The sequence below is a fragment of the Parus major genome, chromosome 1 (genome assembly GCF_001522545.3).
Source record: "Parus major isolate Abel chromosome 1, Parus_major1.1, whole genome shotgun sequence".
NCBI classification, from domain to species: Eukaryota; Metazoa; Chordata; class Aves; order Passeriformes; family Paridae; genus Parus; species Parus major.
In genome coordinates this window covers 84,324,786-84,351,945 of record NC_031768.1, presented here as the reverse complement: position 1 = coordinate 84,351,945, position 27,160 = coordinate 84,324,786, and the positions used below count along the sequence as shown (strand labels likewise).

Genomic DNA, 27,160 nt, shown 5'->3' with positions numbered 1-27,160 from the left:
TTGGGGACACATTTCAGCCTCAGAAAGGCTTTAGGTGCTTAGGCAGTGCTAATGATAAGATAATTTAGAAATATTTCAACCTGACAACATAACATATCAGCTCTGGCTGCAATTTAGTGCTTGTTATCAGGTTTTTCATTACTTTTCCCTCACTGTGATGGATTCCAAGCTTGCCGTTATTACAGCCATTACATCCTTGATTTTAATGGGGGTGCTTGCAGCTGTCACAACGGGCTGAAAATATATTCTTTATGTCAGATAGCACAGGAGACATTTCCTTCTTGAGTCACTGACAGGTCACCTCCCCAAACCAATTAGCTAATTGTTTTGTATCACTCCCTGAAGAGCAAGAGAAATGAGTGACTTGTGAATGAACTCTGCCAATAGAAAACACTTGTTCTCTCTCTCCCTCCCTCGTTTAAATTTTTTTTAAACCTTAATTTAATCTGTCAGCCATTCCAACAAACAAGGCAGTGTGCCTGCCCATTCCTTGCATTCTGACTCTGTCAGACCATTTTATTTTTTGTAAATAAAGAGGAATAAAAATAAATAGTGTTTCTTTCCTAGTGTATATAGGCAAGTCACAGCAGCAAAGTGGGTCATCCACAATCACTGGATCACGCTTGGGTCCTACTCCCAAATTTGCCATCAGCTCTTTCTGGCTTGAACCTAATCCCCAAGAGCTGTCAAGGCTCTTTCATAGTGTAAGGACACACTGGTGTGTTCTTTGGCTTCAGTCAGCTGTGTTAGAAAGTGTTACTTTACTTGGCAGAACTGCTCCTCAGGCAGAGCCCCCTCTTGGCTCTGGGCTTCACCAGTGTACTGAGCTGTCACTCTTATTTCTCTGAGCTCTGCAAAAGTGATGCAAGTAGGGGAAAACAAAAAGAAAAATTGCTCCTCACTGCATGTATCAACTGAGTTGCATGCTGTATTTCAGAGAGGGCAGAGGGGAGTGGGGCTTTACGTACAGCAGCATGGAGAGAGGAGACCCTTTCCACAGCATAGGCAGAGATGTGAGTGGATCAGGAGAGACATGCTGGCGTCAGTACACCCATTACAGGGGCAGACATGGGGGCAAATCCTGAATGACAAACCCCTGTGTGCTGCTGAGCTCCACAAAGAAGCCCTGTGCCTCCCCAGCCAACACCTCCCCTGCTGCTAGATGTTACCACAGCATTTAATTTAATTACACTATCGTGGCTGAAACGCTCCAAGAAAACAGAAATATCTGTTCCAGTTACTGCTAAATCATATCTTGACCTTCTACAATCCCCTCTGACCTCATGTGATTCTGCAGTAAGACCCCTGAATCACCCTTGACCAACAAGACAGCCCTCCATGGGGAGATGACTGGCTCGGTCAGAGCAGGGGGTGCTTCTTACTGGGATGCTAACAATGCTTTCTTTCAAAGCCTCTCCCATAAGGTCCTCATACACAAACTGGTGAAGTATGTGCTAGGTAACTGTGCAGGGAGCTGGGGCAAAACACAGATTTATAACACCAGCAGAAAACACCATTTAAACATAAGGATCATCTTTGTTTTTAGCTGTGAGGATGGTTAAACGCTGGTGCAGGCTGCTCAAAGAAGTTGTGGAGATCCTAAGCAATCTGCACTTGGTGATCCTGCTTTGGGAAAGGGGGTTGAATGAGGTGACTTCCAGAAGTCCCTTCCAGCCTCACTGATTCTGGGCTCCAGTGGATAATGCCCCCTCTCTCATATCCGACATCGTCCTTCTGAGCTGCTTGTCCCTTCTGTGCAGCTGCTCAATGCTGTCATCCTCCCAGCTGCTGCTCAAAGCTCAACACCCTCTCATCTTCCAACCCTACAGCTCAACAGAGGAATTGAGACCCTCAATGGGTCAGGTTTGGGAGGAACTAAATGAAAACAGCAGGTCAGGAGTCAGCATGTCCTTTGTGAAAGCCCGGTATCCTGAAGGTACAAATTGAGCCTGATGCTTTGGCTCTGGCTTCTCCATAATAATAACCTGGGATAATAATGGTCTACCTGAAGCTTTGCCTTACAGGGATGTGAGAAGGATGAAAATAGTGAAGATCTTGACTAACTGAGGTATAGGGCTAAAGGAGGTGGTGGAAATATATCCCAGACAGACAAAGATGGTTAGGACAGGAATGTGACCTGCTCATTCATTTTTCAAGCATTTCTGGACTTGAGATAAAACCTGTAGTCACCACAGCAGAAACACTCCATAGAATGACATTTTCTTTACCGGGTTTTTGAAGGAGTGGGAGGGGCAATGAAACAAACTGACAAGCAGCAAAATATCTTAAGGTCAGGAGGAAAATAAAAGCAGTGAGAACAAAGGAAAAAGCCAGTCCTCACAATCCTAGAAACACTCCTAGCAGCTACAGATTTTAATCCTTATTGAAGCTCACCCAGAAAGGTTGAACTTGGCTTCCCACAGCACCCTGACCCCACTGGCAGTGACCCAGCTAGCCAACACTCAGGGGATGCTCATTAATCCAGCATCTGGAGGGTTAAGCACATGAGAAGAACCTGCCTCAACACATCCCTATCCAGAGTCTCTTTTTTCCCTTGGAAAATGCTAAGTCACTCTTTAGCAAGAGGCCAGGCGAGAGGTTGCTTAGGAACTAAATTACTTCTCATTCTTAGACAGTGATGCTAGCTGGCACCCGGGGTGTGTGGAGCATTCAGAGAGGGGCCAGAGCACTGAGAAAGCTGCAAGCAAAGGGCTGCAGGGCTATCCTAAAGACCAACATCAGCAGCAATCACTTCTCCCTGCTCCTCCAGACAACCACCCTGGGCTCTGGCAAGAAAACCTTGGGTTTGTTCCAAAAAAGGAATCCTAAAAGGTGAGAGATATCTAAATTAGAAAGGTTTAAACAATGTTATATAAGAGGTGGTGCACAAGCTCACAATCAGTGTCAGGGTTTCTGCTGGCACTATGTCCAATGGGAAGGAGGGATGCTTCAGGAGGAGCAACCTTGCATCCAAGATTTCAAAAATGCTTTCAAGACCCAGATGACATGCAGCACACAAGGCTGTCAGCTGTGTCCAAGTTGCTCACAAGAGCTGCCCTCTTTCAGGTAAAAACACTGCTGAAGAAGGTTTTTCCCTAGATGCTTTTAGGTGAAATTAAAAACCTTGTAGGGAGCAGAATCACCCTGGAGGAAGCCACCACTACAGCAGCTTCTCAAAGAGAAGTTGTGTCACTGAAGCTGTCCTGTCCTCATGCCATCTGCCTGGGGGAAGCTATTTCAAGGGAATCACGTGAAGAGAGACTGCTGAGTCAACAGTTCGGACCTAATGAAGCAAAAACTGCAGGAAGAAGCCAAATTGTCAGATTTCCACTATATGTGCTCTTGGGGAAAGGACTGGTTTGACTGAGCCATGCAGGAAAACTTGGAAGTGGTAAGGCAGGGATATGAGAAGTCATATCCCTTTCTCCTCATCTGCTGAGATAGTCCAGCAGCTCGTGTTGACAGCTCTATTCAAGATTTTACACCACTAGCACTTGATGTAAAACATGCCCAGCTTTCGGACTTTGTAAGACAGAAAATCCCAGAAGTTCTCTGGAATACACAGTCTCCGGATGCCCAGGAAAGGAGGTTAGGCTGAGCCAGTGGATGAGCAGTTGATAAGGACCTCATTGGCAGGGAGCTGCCAGAGATAAACTGTTGTACCTGAATGATTTTCTGGAGGAGCATAACATAGTTGGATGCTCATCTTCTGATGGATTTCCCATCCATCCACAGAGATCCATGTGAAAATCAGTCTAAATCCATTATACACCAAGATGATATCTTACAGCCACTGGGATTGGACTGGACCATGTCCTATTAGATCTTCATGCTAATGTTCAAATTAGTCCCTTTTACCCAAGGTGGGCTTTGTACTCTAGGAGATGAGCTCCGTAACACTTAAACAAAGAACCCCAAGGACCAAGTTAGACACCTAATGATGCTTTCTGGGAGGGTCCTTCACAGATGGCTCCTTTCAGCACCATCAAAAATGACAGAGAAGATGAATACAAAGATAATTAGATAATTACACTACAAAACCAAACCATTAGCTTTCAAAAGACTTGGCGCCCTTGCCCCTGTATCCCTGAGCCCAGCAGATCAGCACAGATGTCTACCACCTGGAGGGGACAAAACTTCATTGCAGGAACCACATTGACACACTACATGGATGCAGAGTCTGTCACAAGAAGATTTTTTAATATGATATATTTAATGTGTGCATTTTCTGTATAATTTTATGGACTGTCATAGCTGAGTTCAGGATATACCAGAGTTTGAGATTAAACATGTCCTGCAAGCATCCTCTCCCATCCTGTAGAACACAGATGTGGGGAAAAGCACACACTAAAGCAAAGTTATCCTCTAATGGACAAAACCGCAGCTTACCAACCTGAATGACCAAGAGGCAAAGTGGTCCTCCCTCCAGTACTCCCACTGCCTCCCTCCTGAATGCCTGTGGACCATGGATTCACATGAGACCCCAGACTCATGTGAGATTTTTTTTTACCCCAGGGTAACTCAAGCGCCTCAGGTCAGCTCCACAGAAGGATCAAAATAAATTGCAAGTTCCTTAGGGCACAACCAGCTGGAGTAGCTACAAGCCAGCCCATGAGATGTCCTATTCTGGGCACGGCTCATGCACGTAAAAGCCCCAGCTTTCCTCTGCCACATGTGGCTATCACAGCAGTCTTGTGGACAGAGCCGCCCAGACGGCGATGTGAGTTGCATGCCTGTAGTGTGATCAAGTCGAGATGAGTCAGTTCACTATTAAATTCTCATTTAGTGTCTTTGTATCAGCTCCCAGCCAGAAAACAAAATAACTGTCTAGAGAAAGAGCCAAAGGAGAATTCAGATGGCTACAGCAGGTGCTTGAGACTCAGTGCAATATGCCAGCTTGCAAGCCTTGTCTCAATCTTTATCTAGGTCGTGGTTTTTTTGGCCAAGGCAGTACAGATGTCAGGGACTAGCAGATGGAGCAGTGGTTCTACATCACTACCTTCTGGAGCAGTACCCTCCAGCTCACTTCACTCAGGTCCACCCTACCTTCCGGAGCCTTAAGCAGGAATCCTCCAGGCTCCTGGGGGGTATGGGTTTAACTTCACAAGATGGTTTGATCAGTGAATGGTCTCCATGTTACAGTGAAAAAAATAATGCCAGAAGGCAACCACCTTCCACCCTGCAAACTCTCTGCCCCACACCAGGGCACTCATAATACTCTGGTTTTCCCCAAAACTGCTAAATCCTCTGGTTCCCTCTTTTACCCTACAGTCCTCCTTCCTGACAGCTGTCTTGGCATGCCCAGGAGTTTTATCTAATATATTTTGACATCCCCCATGAATTACTCCTTGTATACATCCCCATGGGGTAAGAGGGGGTTTATTTCTTACCCCATTGCCCCTGCACAAACACAAGAAAGGGCTTAGCACAGATTTGACTCAGACTTCAGTGCCCGCAACCAACTTTACCAAAAGGTGCTGTACCATTGTTTTCTCTTCAAGAACAATTCTGCTGATCTCAGTTTGTGAAGGAGGGTGGAAATCATCTGCCCAGACTTCCAAACTGTTCCCCAAACAACTCCCTTCCCTTTTGCCTGCCAAAGGCAGCTCACATCTGCAGAGCTGCACTCGCTGTGCTGACAGCCAGCATACCCACCCTGCTCCCCCCAAAGGGCATGGGAAAAGGCAGCAGGGATGGTGCACAAAAATGTGCAGATGGGAACGTGGCAGGGGAAGGAGTGGGAGACTTTGACCTGCAATTTGTTTGCTCAGCATTTCATCTCTGGATGAAGCAATGTTTCATTTGTGGAGGATAGGAGTCTGCGTGCAAGAATAAATTTGGGAAAGGGTGAGGGGGACGGCTCTTTGCTCCCCAGTTTTAAAGTCCAGGAGCCAACTCTTCTTGCCCCTTGTCCCTTTTCCCCCTACAGTAACCAAGTCACGGGGCAAGAAAAGACACAGTGTGATACAGTAGTCCATTTCCTCATTCAGAGACTTTGTGCGGGTCATGAGAAGAGAGGATGGATGATCATGCTGGTGACAAGGGCAGCTTAAGATTGGAGTTTTACATCAGGATTTGAAAGGCTCCCTAAGACCTTACCACCTTTACATTCATTCATCCTAAGTAGGATGAGAACTTACATCAGGCAGAAAAGATTTCCCTTTCTTGTGTTTACTCAGCCCCGTGTCCATCTGAAAGGTATCACCCCCATCCTCCTCACACGATTCCCAAGCTCTCAGTTATGTTTAAAAAAACGAAATGAAAAAACCCTCCCAAACCACCACTCAGCAAGCAATACACTACATGGACACATGTTTTTCTGCTCACTTGAGCTAAACCTCCTCCACAATTTTTCCTTTCGCCAAATGTTTCTGAGTGGGAGTGCTGGAAAAATAAACTCCCCTGGCGCGGTGGGACGCAGGCGGGTGGCCAGGCTGATCCGAGTCCTGGGGGCTGACAGCCACGGGCAAACCTCTGGGTGCCCCTTCCCAGTCCTCTCTGCAGCACAGGCTGTCAGCTGGGAGACATTTACTGGGAACAAGTGCCTATTGTCCCCTGTCAAGACTGAGAGGCAACTCAGTGGGATAAAAATATAATCAAGTGGAATTTCAGCCTTCCTTTTTGTCCTCTTGGCTTTACTCTTACTCTCAAGTCTGTATAAAGCCTCGGCATTGGTCCTTCCGCCTGCCTTGCTTTTAAACCTAGATAGGCAGCTTTGAAATGACACCTTGAGAAAATTATTATCATTATCATCTCCAGAACAGGTCTCTCCTATTATTACTATTATTTTTCCCTTCTTTGCCTTGCAGCACTGCTCCAGCCCACTGTAGGCTGGGGGTTTTGGATGGCATAATGGGGATGGTTACAAGACTGAAGGTGGCAGGAAAGTTGCCAGGTTTGCTGGAATAAAGACCTGGGTAGTACCTGGTTTCCAGGGCACAGCTGAAGTAGTTCAAAGCAAGCATGTGTCAATGATTGCAAGGTCCATACTGCCTCTTGGGATGAAATCACGGGCAGCCCTGTTGGAGCATGCCTACAGCTGATGCCCATCTGGTTTCTTTGGTGCCTCTGATTCCCCATGTGGGATAAATACACCAGTTTCTCCAAGGCAACGGCTCCTGTGATCCTTGCATGACATTTGTTGCACATATGCCAACTAATAATAATAAATATGCTAGCACTATTGCTGAAAGGATACACAGAGCAATAAAAAACAAACAACACTTAGGAAGGACAAGGAGAATAAAAGATGGCAAAGGAAAGCAGTAGCATGGAGTTAATGATCTGAGATCAAACTGGAGGAACTAATGGCCTTTTTTTCACAATCTAGTTAAGTGTGCAAATATTGAAAACCTTCTTCATAAACCTCCAGCAGGGAAACACACAGCAAGTCCAACAAGTGAAGAAAAAATTAGCAGCCCCCTCCCCTAGGAAAACTGGGACATTGGTAGAAGTTGATTCATAAATTGGCCACAAGGATAAAAAACACCTATTATTTCCAAAACCCTGCTGCAGGATGAAAGAGGGTCCTGAGCAGACATGAAACCCCTGCATCCCCAGAGGCCAAATTCTACTCAGGCTCCGCAGCATCTCCCCGTCCTCTTTTCCCCACAGCTCCCTCCCCAGGTGCCTGGGAGTGGTGATGGTCAAAGACTCTGCAATACATAGGCACCTTGGAGGCATTTCAAGCCAGATGAGGACGCCAAGCACGATTAGTTTTACTTCCAGCAGACAAGGCACTCCCCACTTATGTTGAAAATAAACCCACAGAGGCTAATTCAGTGTGTCACAACAATCCATCCAAGCAGACTGGTACTGCCTGGTGTTTCATCCTCTGCATCCCTCAGTCCTGAAGTTGGACCAGGCATGCAGTTGAGGAGCAGCTGCTACGTGCAGATTGCCACCCTTACCTTGCTCCAAAGCATCTGCACTTTCAATCAGTCCTCCTTACAGCTGGTTCCTTTTGTTTTTAGTGTGTCTGTCATTAAACAGGCCTCATGAATGCAACAGGAAGAAACCTCAAGTTTGTTTAATGCTGTGAACCAGCAAGTCTTAGATTGCATGGGAGGAGGTGAGATCTTTGGGAGCATCCTTGGGCCCATGCTGCCCAAAACATGTCCCAAGGTATCCCCAGGAGCAGGCAGAGCCTCCAATTCATTTGGGGAAGATATTAAGAAGTTCTTTTTGCCTTAGAGCAAGTATGCAAGGCAAGGTTGGATGGGGGTCTGGGCAACCTAGAAGGTGTCCCTGGCCACAGCAAGGAGCTGGAACTCGATGATGTTTAAGGCTCCTTCCAACCCAAACCATTCTGTGATTCTATGATGCCATAAAGTATTGCTCTGACATTGACAGTCATCAGATGGTGATATTCCAGCACTGGGGCTAAGTGTGGTGATACAGATAACATGAAGGCTGGTCTCTGGGAAAGCTGATGCAGAAACCAGATTCACTGAACAGAAAAAATGCCACTGCTGCTTGGCTGGAAGCAATGAGAGTTGTGGGATCTCTGGAGGCATCCTTTTCTGGGAAGGCCAGCATTTAAAAAAATTAAAAAGCAGGCACAGCAGTTCTGAGCTCCCCAGAACCTTCTGAGCTTTTCTGGATGGTCTTCTCTATGCAAATATGACTTTCTAAACTTTTTTGGGTACCACTACATAAATGATTTTTAGCTGCAAACCTTTATGGTTACAGACTCAAATTCTGATTGTTGTGTCAAAGAACAAGATTTATCACACATGCACACATGCAAGTGCAGCTTATGTTTGTAAAGGACCACAAGACCACCACCTTCACGTTTTCAAAGGATCGTTTACAGGTCACAGCAATTAAAATTTGGACCTGAAGCTTTGCTGAGGTGAAGGCTGCACTGACCCAAAAGAAATCAGCCTCATGTCTACTCCCAGCATGTTGAAGCCATGTGGCACTTGCTAGATTTACTCTCCTGACAGTTGAGATTTGGTTCCATTTAGTAAATATAAGCTTGATGGAGCGATCAGTCCTCCACGTCCTTGTTATCCTCAGGCCAAGAAAATAACTGGGAGTACTGCTCCTCGTGATGCAGCAAGGTCCCTGAGAGCCCATGCCACCATAAACCCATGTCCATGAGCCCCATCCATTCCGTGGGTGCTCACAGGACTCCCCTGCCCATTTAAAACATACTTTTTTAGATTGAGACCCCCCACAACACCACACAGACTGCAGCATCTCACACTACCACACGCTTCACTGGCTGCCACAGAATAGCTGAAAGTATTTGAAAACAGCAATTAAGCATTTCTGAAGTTTGGCAGTGGGTTTATGTCAGCCAGGAACTGAGAACTGGCCTCCAAAAGTGATCATTTGATTTATTTCAAGAAGAACAAAGGAAATTATAGAGGACACATAGGTTATAGGAGAGAGCAGCACACAGCAGAGCTGGACCACAATCCCAATATTGCTCTGGCATTGATACTCATCTGTTGATGATATTTGACCAGCACTGGAGGGAAGTGTGGTGAATTTTATGCAAAATGGAAAGATGGAGCAACTTGAAGGCTGGTTGAGCCATTTTCAGCTTAGAAGCAAACTCACACTTGCATGCAACAGGCAATAAACTCAATCTGCTAAGAAAAGCAAAGACAGGCTGTGTAAACTGAAAATGCCACCAGCAAGCAAACTCCAGCCCTGAGGCCCTTCTTGCTGCTCTTAAGTTTAAAAGCAATGACTGGATTTTAAAACCTCATTTGCTTCAGTGCTCTAGGACCTGGCTTTTTATTATGAAATGGTAGAAAAGGACAGAAAAATACGAAAACATGATCACCCTTCCTTTTAGTTTAATAACAGCCCCCAAACCACTCAAAGCACTTGAAACTGGTGAGATAACTGTCCTTGTTTCAGAGAGGACGGGTGTGGGTGGCACCTCCCAGCACGGGAGGGGACGTTTGTATTGGCAGCCGAGGCAGAAAGCCTCCACACAACCTAGGGAAAAGGACAAAAATGAAGAAAGAAATAAAGAAAAAAAAAAACCCACCCAGCAAATAAACAAAAGCATTCCTAATAAACTGGAAATGTCATACTACATCAGGGATCACAAGACTGAGCCCAGAAAGGTCCAAGTGGCAAGAACATGCTGTTAAAAACAGATGGGAAAAACAAGCCGGGAAAGGTTGAGACTGTGTTTCTAAACTTCTGTTCCCAACACGGCTTTTAGAGCTGGTGCTGGTGTGGCTGGGGAGACAGCAGGGTGAACTACCAGCTGTCTGCATCATCCCAATAGTCCCTGTGGAAACCTTATTAGCAGGAGGATGGGGGAAAGAGTTTTACACTAAAATTCCTACCCAACAACTTTGGAGATGTAGATTTTTCCAGCTTCCTAAGCACAGGCTCACCACGTGGGAGTCAGGTTAATAATACTGCTTTTTAAAATTTTAGCCTTGGTTTTGTGGAGTACTGCTTGGAATGGGATTTGCTCCTCACAGCATGGCTGTGTCCAGGCAGAGGTTGAGGCTGGGTTTCTGGGATTCTCTGCAGCACATGGGGATGGCCATGTCAGCCTTTCTGTGCTCATTCCTACTCATCTTAAGAGAGACTTACAGAGGCAGCTCCACTCAGTGCCATAAAACCAGGTGCTCAGCAACCAAAATACAAGTCACGTGCTGGGAAAAGTGTGTTCGTGCTGACAACCCCCTAAAGGTTACACATTATATGAAAAGGAGAAAGGAAGACTAAAATAAAATGGACAAGTGAGGGTACCAAAACATGCAGCCTGCAGAGAGCTGTGCAGAGGAAACCTCTGTGCCTGCCACCTCGTCCCAAAGGCGACTGGAGATGAAGCTCCTGATGACAAACTCCTGAGATAGACCAGATGGTACCAGCTGTTCCCCGAGACATTCAGAGGCCTTTCAATGCAACAAAGTAAAAAAAGTTTATTGTTCTAGAGAACTTTTTTTATGTAACTCCTTCCCCCAGTCCCGAGCACACGAAGCTGGAGCCAATACACCTCTGCATGCACAGGGACCTGTTTGGGGTCCACAATTTCCAGATGCATTCAAGCCAAAATCTGTTATTCAGAGAAAGAGGGTCTATCCTGGAAGAACTCAAATACTTTTGAGCTCCACCACCTGGAAGATCTCAAAAGTATTTGTAAATACTGGGGTTTGGCTCAAGTGCCTTTTCATGCAGGAAGAGTGTGGGGGAGAACACTTTTTGAAGCACAAACCAAATGCTATTCTGAAATTTAACAAGTTCGACTGATTTGCTCTATTGTTTTGCATTCCTTCATGCTTTAGGCTCCAGAAGATGCCTAAATATCCAAGTGCACAGACTGCCAGCAGAGCTTTTCCAGCCCAGCAGGAAGTAGGAGATATCTTCAGGGAAAGCCTATTTTTGGAGAGCTATCCAATTCTCAACTAAGCCCTCAAACTTTTTGTTGTTATTATTCGGATTAAGACAGCAGAGTGGGAGAGCTGAGGCATTCCCACAGCAAATCACATCACTCACACTCCTTGTTCTCAGTGCTGGAAGTGGGGTTTTGTACAGATGCAGAGCATGGCTGGAAGTCAGGGCTAAGATCCTGGGGTTTTTTTGAGGTCCTGAGCTGATACTCAGATCACCTGGACACTCCGATGCAGTTGCGTTTAAATTTCAAAAACAAGTTCTTAATTCTGAACAACTTATCCTGCATGAAGCCAAGATGGATGGAGAAGACTATCTTCTCTTTTACCTGAAACACTCAAAGTGAGAAACATGTATATAACAAAGAATTGCATTACAGTAACTTTTCACATTACCCAAGATGTCTGTAGAATCAGCAGCCAAGAGCAGGACACCTCAGAGCCCCCCTGCTGAACAACTAAATTATGCTAAATTAATTGCAACATCCAGTGTTGGGGTTTTCTTTTCCTTTTACAACTCTTATTTTATATGTAAAAAAACATTTAATAGCCATCCCTCAGCTTATTCCTTAAGATTAATAAATCAAAACAGAAACACTGAGGAGTATGCAGCAACAACAAAAAAAATACTAAAAGCCCCTTGGCTGAATTTAATTTCTATTAGAATCCTTAGTCACGATGGAAATGTATTTATAACCACAAACCTCTGCTAAATTATCTTAACAGCCTCTAGCTGTTGCACTGATGGCTGAAACAGCACAGTAAATTACTGTCTCACCGTACAAAATTATACACATTGCTATTACACCATGTTTCAGTCCCAGCCACTCAAAAGTAGAGCAGATTTATTCTTATTACCCAACTGAGCTCACCCACCAGCACACACATGTGCCCTGCCACATGGGTACTCCCAAAACTGAGTAAATCCACTGATTCTGGCACAACAGCCCTGCCCAGCACACAACAACCACTCACCTTTTCCCCCTCCTTTCCCACGTCTGACTTTCCACTCATCAGGTTTTCCTGTCTGGCAGCTGGACTGAGTTTTTAAACAGGATGAATTCACTCCTAACCTTATGCAATGAACTTCAAGGCAAGGCACGCGTGAGAGAACTTGGCTCAGGAAACCTGGGATTTCTCAGCATGAGACTGCAGGGACTGAGCAAGCTGGGATGCAGCTTAGAAATGGGAAAGATGAAGATGAGACTGAAGGATGTTGGTGACTGGTTCCCAGCTCTGTGACAGACTTGTTGCAAGCCCTAAAACATTCACTTAGTCCTTGTACACTGTAATTTCCTACTTATAAAGCAGGACCAGTAAAGATCCAATAGTCTGGTGAGCAACCTGGTAGCCCAGGGGCGGAAAGGTTGGAAATTCAGTCAGTACCCAATCTCTTGTGCCGACTCTTTCCTTTGTTGGGATGGGCAAAGCTAAAATAATTTGTGTTTACAACCCATCTCAGTGTTATAATGCCAAGAACCTGGAATATTCAGGGTAGGTGTATGAGTATTAGTCAGAGTTCAAAGTGCAAGGACCAAAGCCTGGGGGAAAGAAAATGAACCCAAGCCCAGGCCACATCACTCAGCTTTGGGGACAAAAAGGATAAAGGTGGGAAAATGGAAGAAGCAGATGTGATAATATCCAGGAATATAAACTGACCAGGAATAAATGTCTGAGCTACAACTTGAAGAGCACCACAGCCACATTTCTGATTTTGCTTGGGTGTCTTGTTTTCCATCAAAGCATTTTGTAAATGTAATTTTTGTAAAAAAGGTATTTTGTTGAGGTTTTTTGTTTTGTTTTTTTGTTTTGTTTGCGTGTATCTTTGTTTTTAAATATATACTACAAGTCAAAAGTCTCCCACGCTTTGAAGGAAAGAAATCCAAGATTTTGACCTGGCCCTTCCACACTGACAAAGAAGAATTGAACCATGCCTAAATTACAGCTGACTCAGCAGCAATGTGCACAGCAGAGGGGAACACATAAACCCCAAACATGTCATTCTGGCTTCTCACCTTCCTCCACAACCTGAGCTACAGTTGGTTAGTGGGAGGCTCCAGGTACAAAGAAATGAAAAGAACAGGCTTTAAAAGCTCTTCCTAATTACAAATGCAAATCTTGAAGCTTGTCCTTCCCAAGTGGTACTCAACAGCTCAATTCTATCTGAAATTCCAAGCGTGTCAGAGCAGCAGGTGCACACCACACCCCACAAGCCTTAATGACAACATTTAACATGACCAAGCTGGTCATGGCAGACTGTCCTGAGAAGTAAGATGGACAGAGAAAAATCACCACTAGAACATTGTCATGAAACACCCTACTTTACCAAGAACTCATAAAAAAGCCTCATGAACAACCTATACATTGCACAGGTCAAGATTTGCTTTATTTCTCTTTTTCCCAGCCCAGAGCAATTCACGAGGCCCAAGACAAACACTCATTGTCAACTCCCTGTGAACATCCAACACACACTCCTGAGCACTGGGTATTTAGTGAAGCACTGCCCATGACACCAACCCCTAACATGCTCTGCCTTCTGCTGCATGTGAGGTGCCTTCAGTATTAAAGAAACCCAAACAAATGAACTTTGCAGGCAACCTTTTTTCCTCTACACATGACTCTGTCTTCAAATCTTGCTCCTCAATGCACCTCCCTGTGACAGCACATGATACATCAGCCCATCTGCATGCCAGCTGGCTGTACTGTTTTGATGCTAGAAAGAGCGTATTGATAGATTGCCAGTCGAAGCCTCAGCCAACATGTTCTGCAAATGTTTGATATAATGGTCTGAGCCCTTCAGGCCCTCCCTCCATTGGGTTCACTTTGAAGGGAGCAGCTGAAAATGGCTTTGGGAGTAACTCTGTGGCTATGGTGCTAGATCTAGCTAGTCTTGGACTAATGCTCACCCCATTACAGGTGGAAATTCGCTGTAAAGGAAAGGAGAGAGCCCTATCTCTTGGAAAGACACATCCTCAACTGTTTGACTGCTTTAAACCTCAAAATAACAATTTTGTTCCCTTCCAGTGTTTTCTTCACGCTATCAACTTCTAAAATTGCAGATATTCACATTATTCATATCTCATCTACTTTATAAGGTGCAAATTCAGCACTGGTAGGAAGGATACAGCTTCTCCCCCATCACATATAAATAGCAGAGGCAGAACTTGCTGAAGGATGAAGTAACAAAAAGATCTTACAAGCTTCAACATCTGTGGCCTGCTCCCCTACTGTGTTTGATGCCAAGGGGTCAGACACATCTGGTCACCTCTCCCAAGCACAATTCTCACCTCTCCAAGAGCAGGTTCCAAGATGGGATGGGACAATCACCCTCTTTGGTGATGTGCCAAACGCTTTGGCACACTTCCCGAAGAAGGACCCTGGGGTGCTCACATAAGAAGCCCCACAAGCCAAGCTGAAATGCTGTCCCCCCTCTGCATGGACAGCAGCTCTGAGGACATTTATCAGGGCACTTTCCCGTTCACTTTCCTTGGAAGGTGGCTGTCCTTCGCTGCTTTGGAGGCCTGTTGTATAAAGCTTTCCCAGGCTCCTAATCACTCTCATCACCCTTCCCCAAAGATGCTGGTGTCAGGGGTCCACCCACACACATATTGCTGCAGGATGAAGTCCTGATTGCTGGCAGAAAAACTTCCTGCTCCCTGTCCTGCCTCACTCCATGCACACAGAGGGCTCAGAGAAGGACCTGAACAGAAAAGGCTCAGTTAAAACCTCAACTGACAGTTTTGAAGCCTTAAGCAGGAGCCAGCCTACATAATTTCTCAGCATCTCCTTCTGGTCAGGGCAGCTAAAAGGACCCCTGTCAGTCCATACACCTTGTATCTTTTGCATCTCTTCCTTTTTTTTCCTTTCAGTTATATTATTTATTTACTCCCTCCCTCAAGGGCTTTAAGGAGCCATGATCACACAGTGCCCACTGTCTGCATGGCTGCCCCTGTGGATAACATAAGGCCATGCTGGAGGTAGCAGTGGGGCTCAGCTGCCAGCTCTGTGCCCCTCTCTCCTGCCACCTTGGCCCTGTGCCCTGACCCCCAAAACAATGAGCTCTTCTATTCCCCACAGCCTGCTGGAAACTCTGGCCTGACATTACGTGTGGTGGACAGTGGGTGAGGCAGGCAGGGAAGGAGAGACGGGGGGAGAACACAAGCCTCAAGTCATCGATTCTTCTTGGGTCAAAGCAAACAAGGTTTTCCCGGGAGCTTCCTATCTGGAGGGAGCTATTTAGGAACAACACAGTGACCCAGAATCAAAGGAGCTGTGTCTAGTATTGATGGCATGGAAGAAGAGTGGCTGTTTTATGCTGTCTATCAGCCAGAATGGGCATTTACAGAGGGGCATTTATGGAAAGGGCATGGAGACGAAAAGGCTCTGGGGAGACCTCATTGTGGAATTCCAGTACTTAAAGGGAGCTTATAAAAAAGAGGGAGAGTGAGTTTTCACACAGGCACATAGTGATAGGAAAAGGGGGAAGAGTTTTAAACTAACAGAGGAGAGATTTAGATTAGACATTAGGAAGAAATTCTTGACTGTGAGAGTGGTGAGGCACTTGGAGCAAGCTGCTCAGAGAAGTGGTGGATGCTCCATCCCTGGAAGTGTTCAAGGCCAAGTTGGAAGGGGCTCTGAGAAACCTGGTCTAGTGGAAAGTGTCCCAGTCCATGGCAGGGGGTTGGGACTAGATGATCATTTACATTGCTTCCAGCCCAAACCACTGTGATTCTATGGTTTACTGCGCTTGCCCCTTCCTGTGCTGGATGGCTCTCAAACACAGCACCTGTGGGCAAGCAGTGTGAGAAGAAAGGAGATCTGGAGCTGCTGATGTGGCCTCTACAGGAGTGGTACGGGAGACTTTTAAATGGAGAACAACCAACAAAACCCTGAATTGAATAGCCAGCCTTCCCTTTTTCATGGGGCACAGTTTCAAGCCAAGAGCATCCAGAGAGCAGTAAAACCACATATTCCCCCCTTCAAATTAAAAAAAAAAAAACAAACCAGAAGATCCTTAAATAACTATGTGGATGAAGATCTGAAGAACAGATCGGTAGCAATGACTAACAACCCCATTAAGTATTGTTACTTGAAATTACTATGAGATAAAAAAAATGCAGACAAAGGAAAGCATTGTCCAGTTCAACAGCAGCACCCGGTACCAAAGCTCCCATGTATGTGCAACACAGCTCTTCAAAGCTGAAAGTTTAAAAGACACCCCAGTGCCACCAGTAGAGAGGAGAGAAATGAAAGCTTACTAGTCACTTTTGGAAACGAGACATAATCCCTGGCTGGAGATTATGTTAAGTGGCCAGAAAGTGGATTTAGCAAGTCAACTTGCAATTTTTGGCAGCCACATGAAAAGTCCATTGGCTTGTTCTGAAGGTCAGTGAGGAACCAGAATGGGCGAGGCAGCAGCTGGGATCATCAGCAAAACTTAATCACTGAAAATCCATGAAATTCAGGAGGCCGCAAATCTTTGACTCAGAATGTTATTTCCATCTTACCATATGGATGCGGGACCTGGAACTCCACCAAAGAAATGTCTAAATGCCTTCCAAAGCAAACGCCTTTGGAAAACACCAGGTTTAAATGGAATAAGATGCATAACAAGTACTGAAATGCTATTAGGACAGTATCTTCGATCCAGAAGACATGATGGAAATAGTTTGGATGTGTCCAAAAGGCGTGGAGAAGCAAAAGAAAGAATAAATAATAATTAAAAAAACCCAACCAGAAGATAGTTCAGTCAATAGATTTTCATTTCTGTCAACAGATTATTACTTCTGTAACAACGAGAACAAACATACAGCATTTAAAAATTTAGAGGTCATGTGAAGTCTGGAGTAGGCAGAGACAGAAAAGCTTTTGAAGCAACAGAAAAGAAGAAGTAATCTGAACACTTAATACAGAAATGTTGAAGAGCTGTTCTCAACTGGTCCTGCTTCAAAACCAAATTTAAACTATAAATAAAAATGTCCCACTTCTGGCCCAAGCGAGAACTTCCTACCCTGAACACACATCATTTTGGGGCAAGAATATTCACATTTGGATGGAGAAATTCATTTCTAGGTATTAGTGTAATGCAGACAACCAGACTGATGCAAGATTTCCCAGATCAGAACCTTCTCCAGGAAAAGTGCACAAGAATGCAGGAAAAAAAATAGGAACCAAATACGAAAACACAAATCCAGAGATGAAATCAGCTCCCCCCTTCCCTCCCCAGGTTGCTGGATTTAGTCCAGATTCATTGGAGAAACAGGCACCGCTGGCTATCTTACACAGCAAGAAACATATGCTTCCAGCACTCAGATTTTCCTCCTGTCCTTTAAAGGCACAGCTTGCAGGCTAAAGACAGCTAAGAACATTTTTTTTTGACCAAAGCTGCTTTTTAAGTATTTAAGAAAAAAAAAAATCATCTATTTAAACACAGCACATATTTAAACTGCTGTATGACTAGATAAGATTGATGACATATGTATGATGGCACTGTGCAGGCTTGCACACTGACCTTGAGGAAATCCTCTTTGTGCATTGCAAGGTCACGGCAGGCACGCCTTGATGCAACTGTGTATGCCTGGCAGCATGCAAATGGTATGGATCTCTTCTTCAGGTCTCAGGTCTGTGTTTTGTGAATCCACATGATGAATGTTTGCTTTTTCTGTCACTAATCACAAATAAGAAAAAAATGTGATCACAGAATTACAGAAGATCCTGAGCTGAAAGGGACGGAATCACTGAAGTCCAGCTCCTGGCCCTGCACAGGACACCCCAAGAGTCACACCACATGCCCGAGAGCACTGTCCAAATGCTTCTTGAACTCTGCCAGGCTTGGTGCTCTGACCACTGCCCTGGGGAGCCTGTTTCAGTGCCCAGTCACCCTCTGTGTGAGGAACCCTTTCCTAATACTTAGCCTAAACTTTCCCTGACACAGCCTCATGCTGTTCACTTGGTCCTGTCACTGGTGACCACAGAGAGATCAGTGCCTGCTCCTCTGCTTCCACAGCAGTTGCAGACCTCAATGAAGTCTCCACTCAGTCTCCTGTTCTTCAGGCTGAACAGACCAAGTGTCCTCAGCTGCTCCTCGTAAGGTTTCCCCTCCAGAGCCTTCATCATTTTCATGGCCCTCCTCTGGATGCTCTCTAATAGTTTTGTATCTTTCATACACTGTGGCACCCAGAACTGCCCCCAGCACTGGAGGAGAGGCTGCCCCAGTGCAGAGCACAGCAGGACAATCCCCTCCCTTGCCCAGCTGGCCATGCTGGGCCTGATGCTCCCCAGGACACAGTTGCCCCTCCTGGCTGCCAGGGCACTGCAGACTCCAACTCAACTTCTGCCCACCAGGACCCCCAGGTCCCTTTCCATGGCACTGCTCTGCAGAATCTCATTCCCCAGGCTGTCCATACATCCATGATTGACCCATGACAGGTGCAGAATCTGGTGCTTTCCCCTGTCAAACTTCATGTGGTTGGTGATTGCCCAGACCTCTAATTTGTCCAAATCTCTCTGCAGAGAGATCCTCTCTGCCTTGGAGGGAGTCAACAGCTCCTCTCCACTTATTATCCTCAACAAACTTACTAAGTATCCTTTAGAGTCCTGCACCCAAGTAATTTTTTAAGATGCTGAAGAGCACTGGCCCAAAGACTGAGTCCTGCAGAACTCTGCTAAAGATCAGTCACCAGCCATGTTCTACCCTGGCTCCATCTATAGAGCCTCCCACATTCTCTGCCAATTTGCTGTGGTTTAACCCATGATAACCACACGATAACCACAAAGCTGGTTTCACTTGGCAGCAAGGTGGAGGAGCTACGCAGAATGGCAGCAAAATGTCTTTCAGCTCTACTGCTGCTCTATGGGCACCCTGAAGTAAATAAAAATATCTCTCTCATTTCTTCCACCTCCCGAGATACATTTTGTCATCACTGTAAGATGCTGAAAAACCCACCTAAGCATTAGTATAGGAAAGTGAGACTTTAAAGGAATACCGAAAGGAAGGGCTATTTATATTAAAAGCAGTAATTTCCAAACCTTTTGGATCAACTCATCTCAGAGAAACCCTTGATGACCTTGGCATCCTCATCATCCAAATCCCTGATAGATTTATTATGTACCTCTCTGGACCAGCTGCAATCTGTTTCCACAGCTTCACACATCCTCAGAAACTTGTGAGCAGCTCGGAAGCCCCTGGCTCAGGTAGAAACCATAAAGCCAATGTGAGTTTCCAGCTGTGGGAATAATCCTGAACACAAGTGCAGACAAATCACTGACTTGCTCCATGCCTTGGTTTCCCCATCAGACCAGACTTTCAGGGCAGATGTGGTCTCCCCAAATACAGGACATGGAGCCCCAGACACCTCAGCTGCTACTGTAATACAGATAAATAATTTTTGTTCTGCCTTTGAGTCATTACTATAAATTATGTGCTTCAGTCTGGTAAACACTTTTGCACCATGTCTTCCATCTGATAGTTGCTAAAAGGAAAAGGGAAAAAAAAGTAGTTTCAGTATCACTTCTGCTCTATTTCAAAGAGAAATACAGCCGGCTTCCTTGCACTATTTCCTTAAGTATTGTCTTTCTTACGTTCAATCTGTGCTTTTCCACCATCCATCTTTTACATCCACTGTGGACTGCCAGGACAATCAGCCAACTCTGAAGTCATGACAGATAGCTGAGGATTCACTCAAGCTGTCTTAGCAAAGCCAAAGCAACAGGAAAATACACCAGGTTCACCCCCCACACAACACATGGACTCCTTACTTCTGTGGGCATGTCCACCACAATTGATGCAATGCCTCAGAACATGCACAGGTTAGTCCTGACCAAACCAGTTTGGGTTTCAGCAGCTGAAAAGCTGCCCCAGCACGTGTGTTGGAAGCAAACAAAACAAAAACCATCCACCTTCACAGTGAGCTGGGCTACAACAGCTCTACTGCTTCTGAGATTCATGGATCCACGTTCCACCTTACAGAGGTGTAAGAAATGTTGGGTTAGACGCACCTCGGGAGGTTTCTAGTCCAGCCTTGCATTTGAGGTGTCACTAGATCAGGTCAGTTGGAATTTTCTCTAGACAAGTCCTGAAAACCTCCAAAGACTGAGACCCTTAGACTCTGTGGGAACCTGTTCCTTTACACCATGACCCCCTTACTGGAGGGGCTTTCCTAAGACCCAACCTGAACCTACAAAACTGGGTTGTGGTTGTTGCTCCTTATTTTGTCACCTTCTACAATCGGGAAGAATTTGACTCCATTGTTCACATAACCATCAATCACATATCTGCCTGTTACTAGATCACAATGATCATGATGACAATACATCACCACCTGACAGTTTCCAGAAAATGCTACAGTGGGCAAAGAAATGCAGCCCCACACTCAAAAAAACCAGTGACCCAAAAAGGAGGTTGTAGGGAAGAGGTCACGTGTTTTGACTCATCAGCAATAATGCAGCACAGAAACAAGTTAGAGAGCAGGACCTTTGTGCAGCATTGCACAAGAGAGCTGGTGTAGCAGGAGTGCTGGCAAGCACTGCCTTTGCAAGCAAAATGCACCCCCTGACCTGCAAAACCTTCTCTGGTGGAGCAAGTCTTCATACCTCCTCTGAATCATGGGGCAGATAACAATAGCTAAAATATATGATGGTCTTTTGGAATCAAGCTGGGAGATTAAATGGGAGGAGCAGGGTGCAGCAAGGCAGTTTGACAGATGGAGTAAGTGCAAACTCATGGAGTTCAGTGCAGTCAAAACTTTCTACAAAGAACTTGTCAGGACTTCTCTGAGTCCCATCAGAAGATCCAGGTGACATAATTGGTGCCCTTAAGCCTCTTACCTATCCCTCCCTACATCCAGGCTCAAAATCCATAAATTCACCTAAACCAGCACTGGAAGGAACTTCTGGAGAATTTGTCAAATTTATTCCACTGCCTCAAAACAGATTCAGCTCTCTGAAGTGGAGTTTGGCCAACCTGCACTTCAGAACTGCCACGATGGAGACTCTAAGCCCAACCCAAACCATCTGTTCCACTGCTCCACTCCTCTGGCAATCAGAGGTTAGGAAGTTTTTCCTACACTTGTTTCCTTTGCTGCAGTTCAAACTCAGCACTTCTTGGCCCCAAATCACCAGCCACGAGAAGAGTTTACCCCCTTCCCCTTTACAGCTACCTCTGACATACTCGAGGGCTGTTATTTCTCCTCTCAGCCCTCTCATCCCCAAACAACCCCATTTCCTTCAGTCTTTCTGTTTTCTATATTTTTGCTCATTTTTTGGTGCTTTTCTCTGGAGTGTCTGCAACTATTTCCTATTTTTGTTAGTGGGTAGAGCATCCTGAATGAGACATGGCACAGCTGAGCATGGGAGTGACCAATTAAAACTCCTTAAAGAGGAAAAAAAGGAGATAATTTTGCACAATACCTATCTTCTGCACTTTGCTGCAGAATAAAGAGATGTTCTTTCTTCTCCCTCCTATAAAATTTCATCCCTATCAGCACTGTGCCAAACTCCACCTGGTACCTCCACCACTTGGCAGCCTATGATATCTCTGCACTAACGGTCCTACTTCAGTCCACATCCCACATTCTCATTTAAGGAGGACATCCTTAAAATGTATTTTCAGGTGGGATACAAAGAGTCTATTTCAGGAACCAAAATAAGCCCTTCATCAAGGAGTTATCCCTAGGAATAGGGCTGCAATCAGTAAATCAGCCCTTTAACCTCTTTTTGCTTGTCCCATCAGAGAGGAGCAGCTCTTCCAATGGCCTTGATTAAACTGCTTTTGCTTGATGTTAGAATGACATCGATGCACAAAGCCAAACCCAGATAAACCAGCTGGGAAGGAAAAAAAAAAGCCAAACCCAAAGCACTAAAGGACTGTAAAACCGGTACACGACGAGAAGCTTTTGTTTCAGTCAGAACTGCAGACATACATCTCAGCCAGACAGAAAATACTCTGACTTCATGGTACATAAATGAGCAGGCAGAGCACACTGATCTAACGATAGGGAGCCGAGTTGCTCTACGACAGCAGTTATTTTTCACAGCGCTTCCCTGCCAGACAGTCCAGCCCTGAGCCCATCGTGCCGGGCAGCGGACAGACACAAAACACTGCTCTAAACCCACGTCCAACACAGGAAACAACAGACAGGCACGTCCAGCAGGAGAGGACCAGGAGACAGTGAGTCAGTACAGGACCAGCACAACATGCCCTGGTCTCGGCTCACTGGTCACACAACTAAAGCCCAGGGGTTTGTTTAGGGATTGGGGCTTTTTTTAAAAAAAATTTCACGTGTGTTCTAAGGAGGAGCTAGGAGGAGAATTAAAAGACAGTTCTGTGCTTTGTGGCTGTGCATAAGGAGATCCTTTCATGCATGAAAGTCAGAAAGGCAAAAGGTAGGACAGGCTTTTTAATAGGGTCTGTAGCAACAGGACACAGGACAATGGTTTTAAACTGAAAAAGGGTAGATTCAGACCAGGTATGAAGAAGAAAATTTTTTTAAAACTGGGTGTGTTGGGGGGAAGGCATGAAACACTGGCACAGGTTGCCCAGACAGGTGGTGGATGCTTCATCCCTGGAAACATACAAGGCTGGATAGGGCTCTGAGGAACCTAGTCTAGTTGAAGCTGTCCCTGCTCATTGTCAGGGGATTGGGATAGATGAATTTTAAACACCTCTTCCAACCCAAGCCATTCTGTGAAGGTACAAAAACTGTTTGTCTGAAAAAAAGCAATTAAGCAAGAGGACGAGGGAGCTTGATGTCCCAAACAGAACAGAGGTGAAAAAAAATATTTTGGTACTTCAATTACTTTTGACCTTCAATTGTTTGCTTAGCTTTCATTATCAATATTACAGTAGCATTTACAGCCAAACTGCCCAGAATCTACATGAGCCCCTGTCTGCAGCTGGGAGTCTGAAAAAAGGTACACTTTGTCTCAATCTTTAAGCAATCATTGTTTGATCATTTGAATGTCCCTCAACAGAAGAGAAACAACATTGATATTTCCCAGAGCATTGTACAAATAAGTCCCACAATCTCACATAAACACAATCCTCTGAAGTGAAACAGAGCAGGTATTACTGCAAATGCAAATTAATGCTGCACAGATCAGGTGGGGAGAAGAATCCCCTTTCCCAACTACCCTGGGTGAAAGTTAGAGAGTAAATTTAGTACTTTCCTCTCCTGACATAGATTTCCTTGAAAAATAAAAGCAAAACAAAACCAGGCTTATAAAAGCACAGCACTTTAAGGACAGCATTAGTAACACACCCATGTGCAGACGCATACATTTCAAATGCACTTGTCAAAGAAAAAATAAATCTATCCTCTACCCTGTGTCAGTACAGCCAGAGCAGGAACTTCAAACCCCATTAGCAGCATCCTGCAGCCTGAGATTTCTCCTTTGAGGTCTCAAAGCAGAATATAAACCAAAGGTATAAGGAAAGCGGTAAAGCCAGCAATTCAGCACCTTCCCTTTGAGGCTATACAAAAGCTGGTGTAAACCGCCTTTTGTGCACAAAAACCGAAGTCCAACCATGTGGGTTTATTGTGGACAAAGACAGGTTTTACAGGAGGAAAGTCATCACACTCAGGCTCTGGACCAGCAAGCTGCTCCGAACTACTCTGGAGGAGAACCTGATCCACACACCAGCACCCTGAATGCACACCACAGCTACATAAATACAGTATCAATAATAACACATTAAAAAGCAAAGGGACAGGGCACCACAAAGTGAGACACAGTCCAAGCTAAAGGACAACACTTTCAAATCCAGACTCTGATGCAGGAAGCTGGTGCAACTGGCGTGACTGGAAGGGAAGTCCCACTGACCACAGCGCCAGGACCGCTCCAGTGCAGAGATCCCCTCGAGTGACATCTGCCAAGCACCGCTTCCTGCCCCGCGGAGGCTGCGTGGGATGGCCAGGCACATCTCAGCATGGCCGCATTTCCTCTTGGGGGAATGAGGATGTTTTGAAAACATAGGTGGCTTGCAAAGCACTTTGGGATGTATGTGGATGAAAAGCAGTCTTATGCACATTGATAATTAGCACTAACCGCTGGCGTGTCACACCCTCCATGTAGAGCATTTAGCAGATTTATTCAGCTCTTGCTGGAATGCCAGAGCACAAGCTGGATATTCAGACAGTGATGTGAGCGCCCTTTCACGGGGCAGATACTGGGGAGCTAATGATGTTTGATGAGTTAAGGCCATTGGTGACTCAGGATCAGCAATTAGTTGATTTCTGTGGGAGGAAGGTGCTTTGCTCCATTAAGCTAAAAGCATCCTGCACAGTTCAGCATGCACAAAGTCATTCTGTCCACCTCCCACAAATCCTGCCTACATTCATTAGGGGGTTGATACTTCCCACATAAACACTCAGGTTTACCTTACTGGATTCCCTAGCAGTTCCACCCCACAGCCCTGTGCCAACCCGATATTCCCTGGAAGACCCTAAGACACACAAGGAAAAGATTGCCAGGAACAACTGGACATACAGTCTAATGCAAAGGGATGTGGTACCACTGATGTACACAGGGTTGAACCCATTTTGGACAAGGCTAATAATGCTCTGTCACACATCAGACACAACCCCAGTCCTGCTCTAGCTTGCAGTACAGGACTACAGACATCCATCTCCCTCTCAAGGGTAGGCAGTGATGCTTCCATCAATCAATAACAGGCACTGGGGAGACACCAGCTGCACTTGTTCTGCCTGCCATTCCCGAAATGCACGCAGGCGAAAGCAACAGGACCAAAAGATGATCCGGCTGGTGTCTCCCCCCAGGAAGGGAGAGCATCCAGCTCTCTCCCAGAGCCTGCATTCCAGTCATCTGAAGGCTGGCCGAAGCTGGTCATTAGCGTCAGGGAGTGGGACCCTTGGCATCCTGGGGAGCGATGTGCCGAGTCATAGGACGGCAGCGCGTTTCTGAGCGCTAATGCTCGTGGCACATGGCAGGACTGTCAGGCGGAGGACGCAAAGAACAGTTATTTCTTTCAATGAGTGGGGAATGTGACAGAGCTGGCATTTGGACCCTCTTTTTACAACTTCTTTGAAGTGTTTGATCTCAGCCGCTAACGACACAAAGGCTATAGAAGCGCTACTGGTGCTATCTTCAAAGGCTTGGGACGTTCAATGATTAATAGGAACGCTGCACGGGATGAGGGAGAGCGACTATTACGGGAATGTCGGGGGGGGATCCAAGATGCGTTAGGACCTTTACTCTTTGGGACCAAGGTACTCCCAGCCTCCCCTAAAACAGCCGACTTCAAAGGCGGGGGTGTGACCGCCGCAGGTCCCGGGTGAGCCCGGCCACCGCGGGGCGCAGCCTGAGCGCCGGCCCCAGCGCCGAGTGTCCGCTCCGGCCGCGGCCGTCACCGCCCTCGCCACCACCCCGGGGCAGGCAACAAGCCGGGGGGCTCGGAGATGCTCCTACTCGCCTTGCCGAGCGGCGGGGAGCCAGAAGCGTTCGTTCCCCGCCCGGGCAAGGGGCATCCCCGCCCTGCCGAGCCTCCGCGGCGCCGGCAGAGGCGGCGGCAGGTGCACCCGGGCTGGCGGCGGGGGAGCGGGGATGGAGACGGGGGGATGGATCCCGGCTTTCCCGGGGCCGGGGTAAGGATGAGGTAGGGTGGGCTGAGACTTACGTATCTCCGTAACTTCTTCTCCGGCGGTGACTTTCGGAGCCAGCCCGAGCACACCACCTCCCCGCCGCTCATCGCGGCAGCCGGGCGCCGCCGGGCGCTGCCTCCCGGCGCTCAGCGCCGGCCGCGCCGGCCCATGGAGGGCGGGCGGGGGTGGGTGGGTGAGCGGACGGATGGATGGATGGGTGGGTGGAGGGAGGGAAAAAGGGAGGGAGGGATGTAGGGATGGATGGGGGGGCGGCGAGCGCCTCCCCCCGCCGCCGCGGCCGCTCGGCTGCGAGCGGGGAAGCAGGAAACTGGCTCCTTCCCGGCTCACCACGCCTCCGCCCGCCCGGCGCCCCGCCAGCCCTGTTAAAGACACAAACCCCGCGGGGAGAGGGGCTGCCCGGCCCCACGCCGCCCCCGAGGGGCTGCCGCTCGTCCCTGTCCCTCCCACACTCATACAGTGCCTGTAGAGAAACTTTATCCATACCGCAGCAGGTGACCTCGTAACAGCGCAACGTTTGTTTAATTAAAAAGTACAGCTCCACCCAAACCTCTCACCCGTAAGGTTTCATTACGCCAGGACCCTTCTCCTCTCTTGATGGAAAAGGTCCTTCTCACCTCGGAAAGGCGAGGCTGGCTTTAGCCTCTCTGTGCTCAGGGGCTTGTGCCTGAGGTGGAGGTGCCGTAGGAAAACAAAGAGGTTGAGCAAGAAACAGCTAAACACCAATGATGCCAAAAACCCTCCTAGAGAAAAAAAATAGCAATAAAAAACCACGAGGGGAATCAATAAAAGCTTCGTATTTTATTATTGATTTTTAAATAATGGAGCAGTGCCCACTGAAAGGGGATTTGACTGCCATTGGAGTCTCACGCAGACAAACCAGGTTTTGTATTACAGTGTATTATACCCTGGCTGAGATTCACTATCAACTTTCAGATCTAGAAACATTGTACATCTCAAAGCCTGATTCTCTCCTCCCCGGCTCAGGCAGTAATAAAACGTCCCTCCACAGCCCTTTGAGTTGGATTATGCTCTAACCTTCCTTTCACTGCACCCTTTAAAACAAAACTTGGGCATGGCTCCCATAAAAGCTAAGTCCTCTTAGCCCACGTTCACGTGGAAAACACAACCCATTTGCTAGGGATGGATTTCTAAGACCTGTCTCTATACAAC

The 27,160-nt window shown here is 46.5% G+C and overlaps 1 protein-coding gene across 3 annotated transcripts in view; it reads right to left on the bottom strand.

Moving 5' to 3' along the window:
* GAB2 (GRB2 associated binding protein 2) overlaps positions 1–26,142 on the bottom strand; it is a 93,991-nt gene extending 67,849 nt beyond the window's left edge. For all 3 annotated transcript variants that reach the window (XR_001522837.3, XM_015634906.3, XM_015634908.3), the window contains exon 1: positions 26,005–26,142. Coding sequence is in view for 2 of the 3 variants with exons in the window: in XM_015634906.3 (XP_015490392.1) it covers positions 26,005–26,076 (72 nt within the window). In the remaining variant the exon portion in view is untranslated. The remainder of the gene's footprint in view (positions 1–26,004) is intronic.
* Between the last annotated feature and the right edge of the window lie 1,018 nt (positions 26,143–27,160).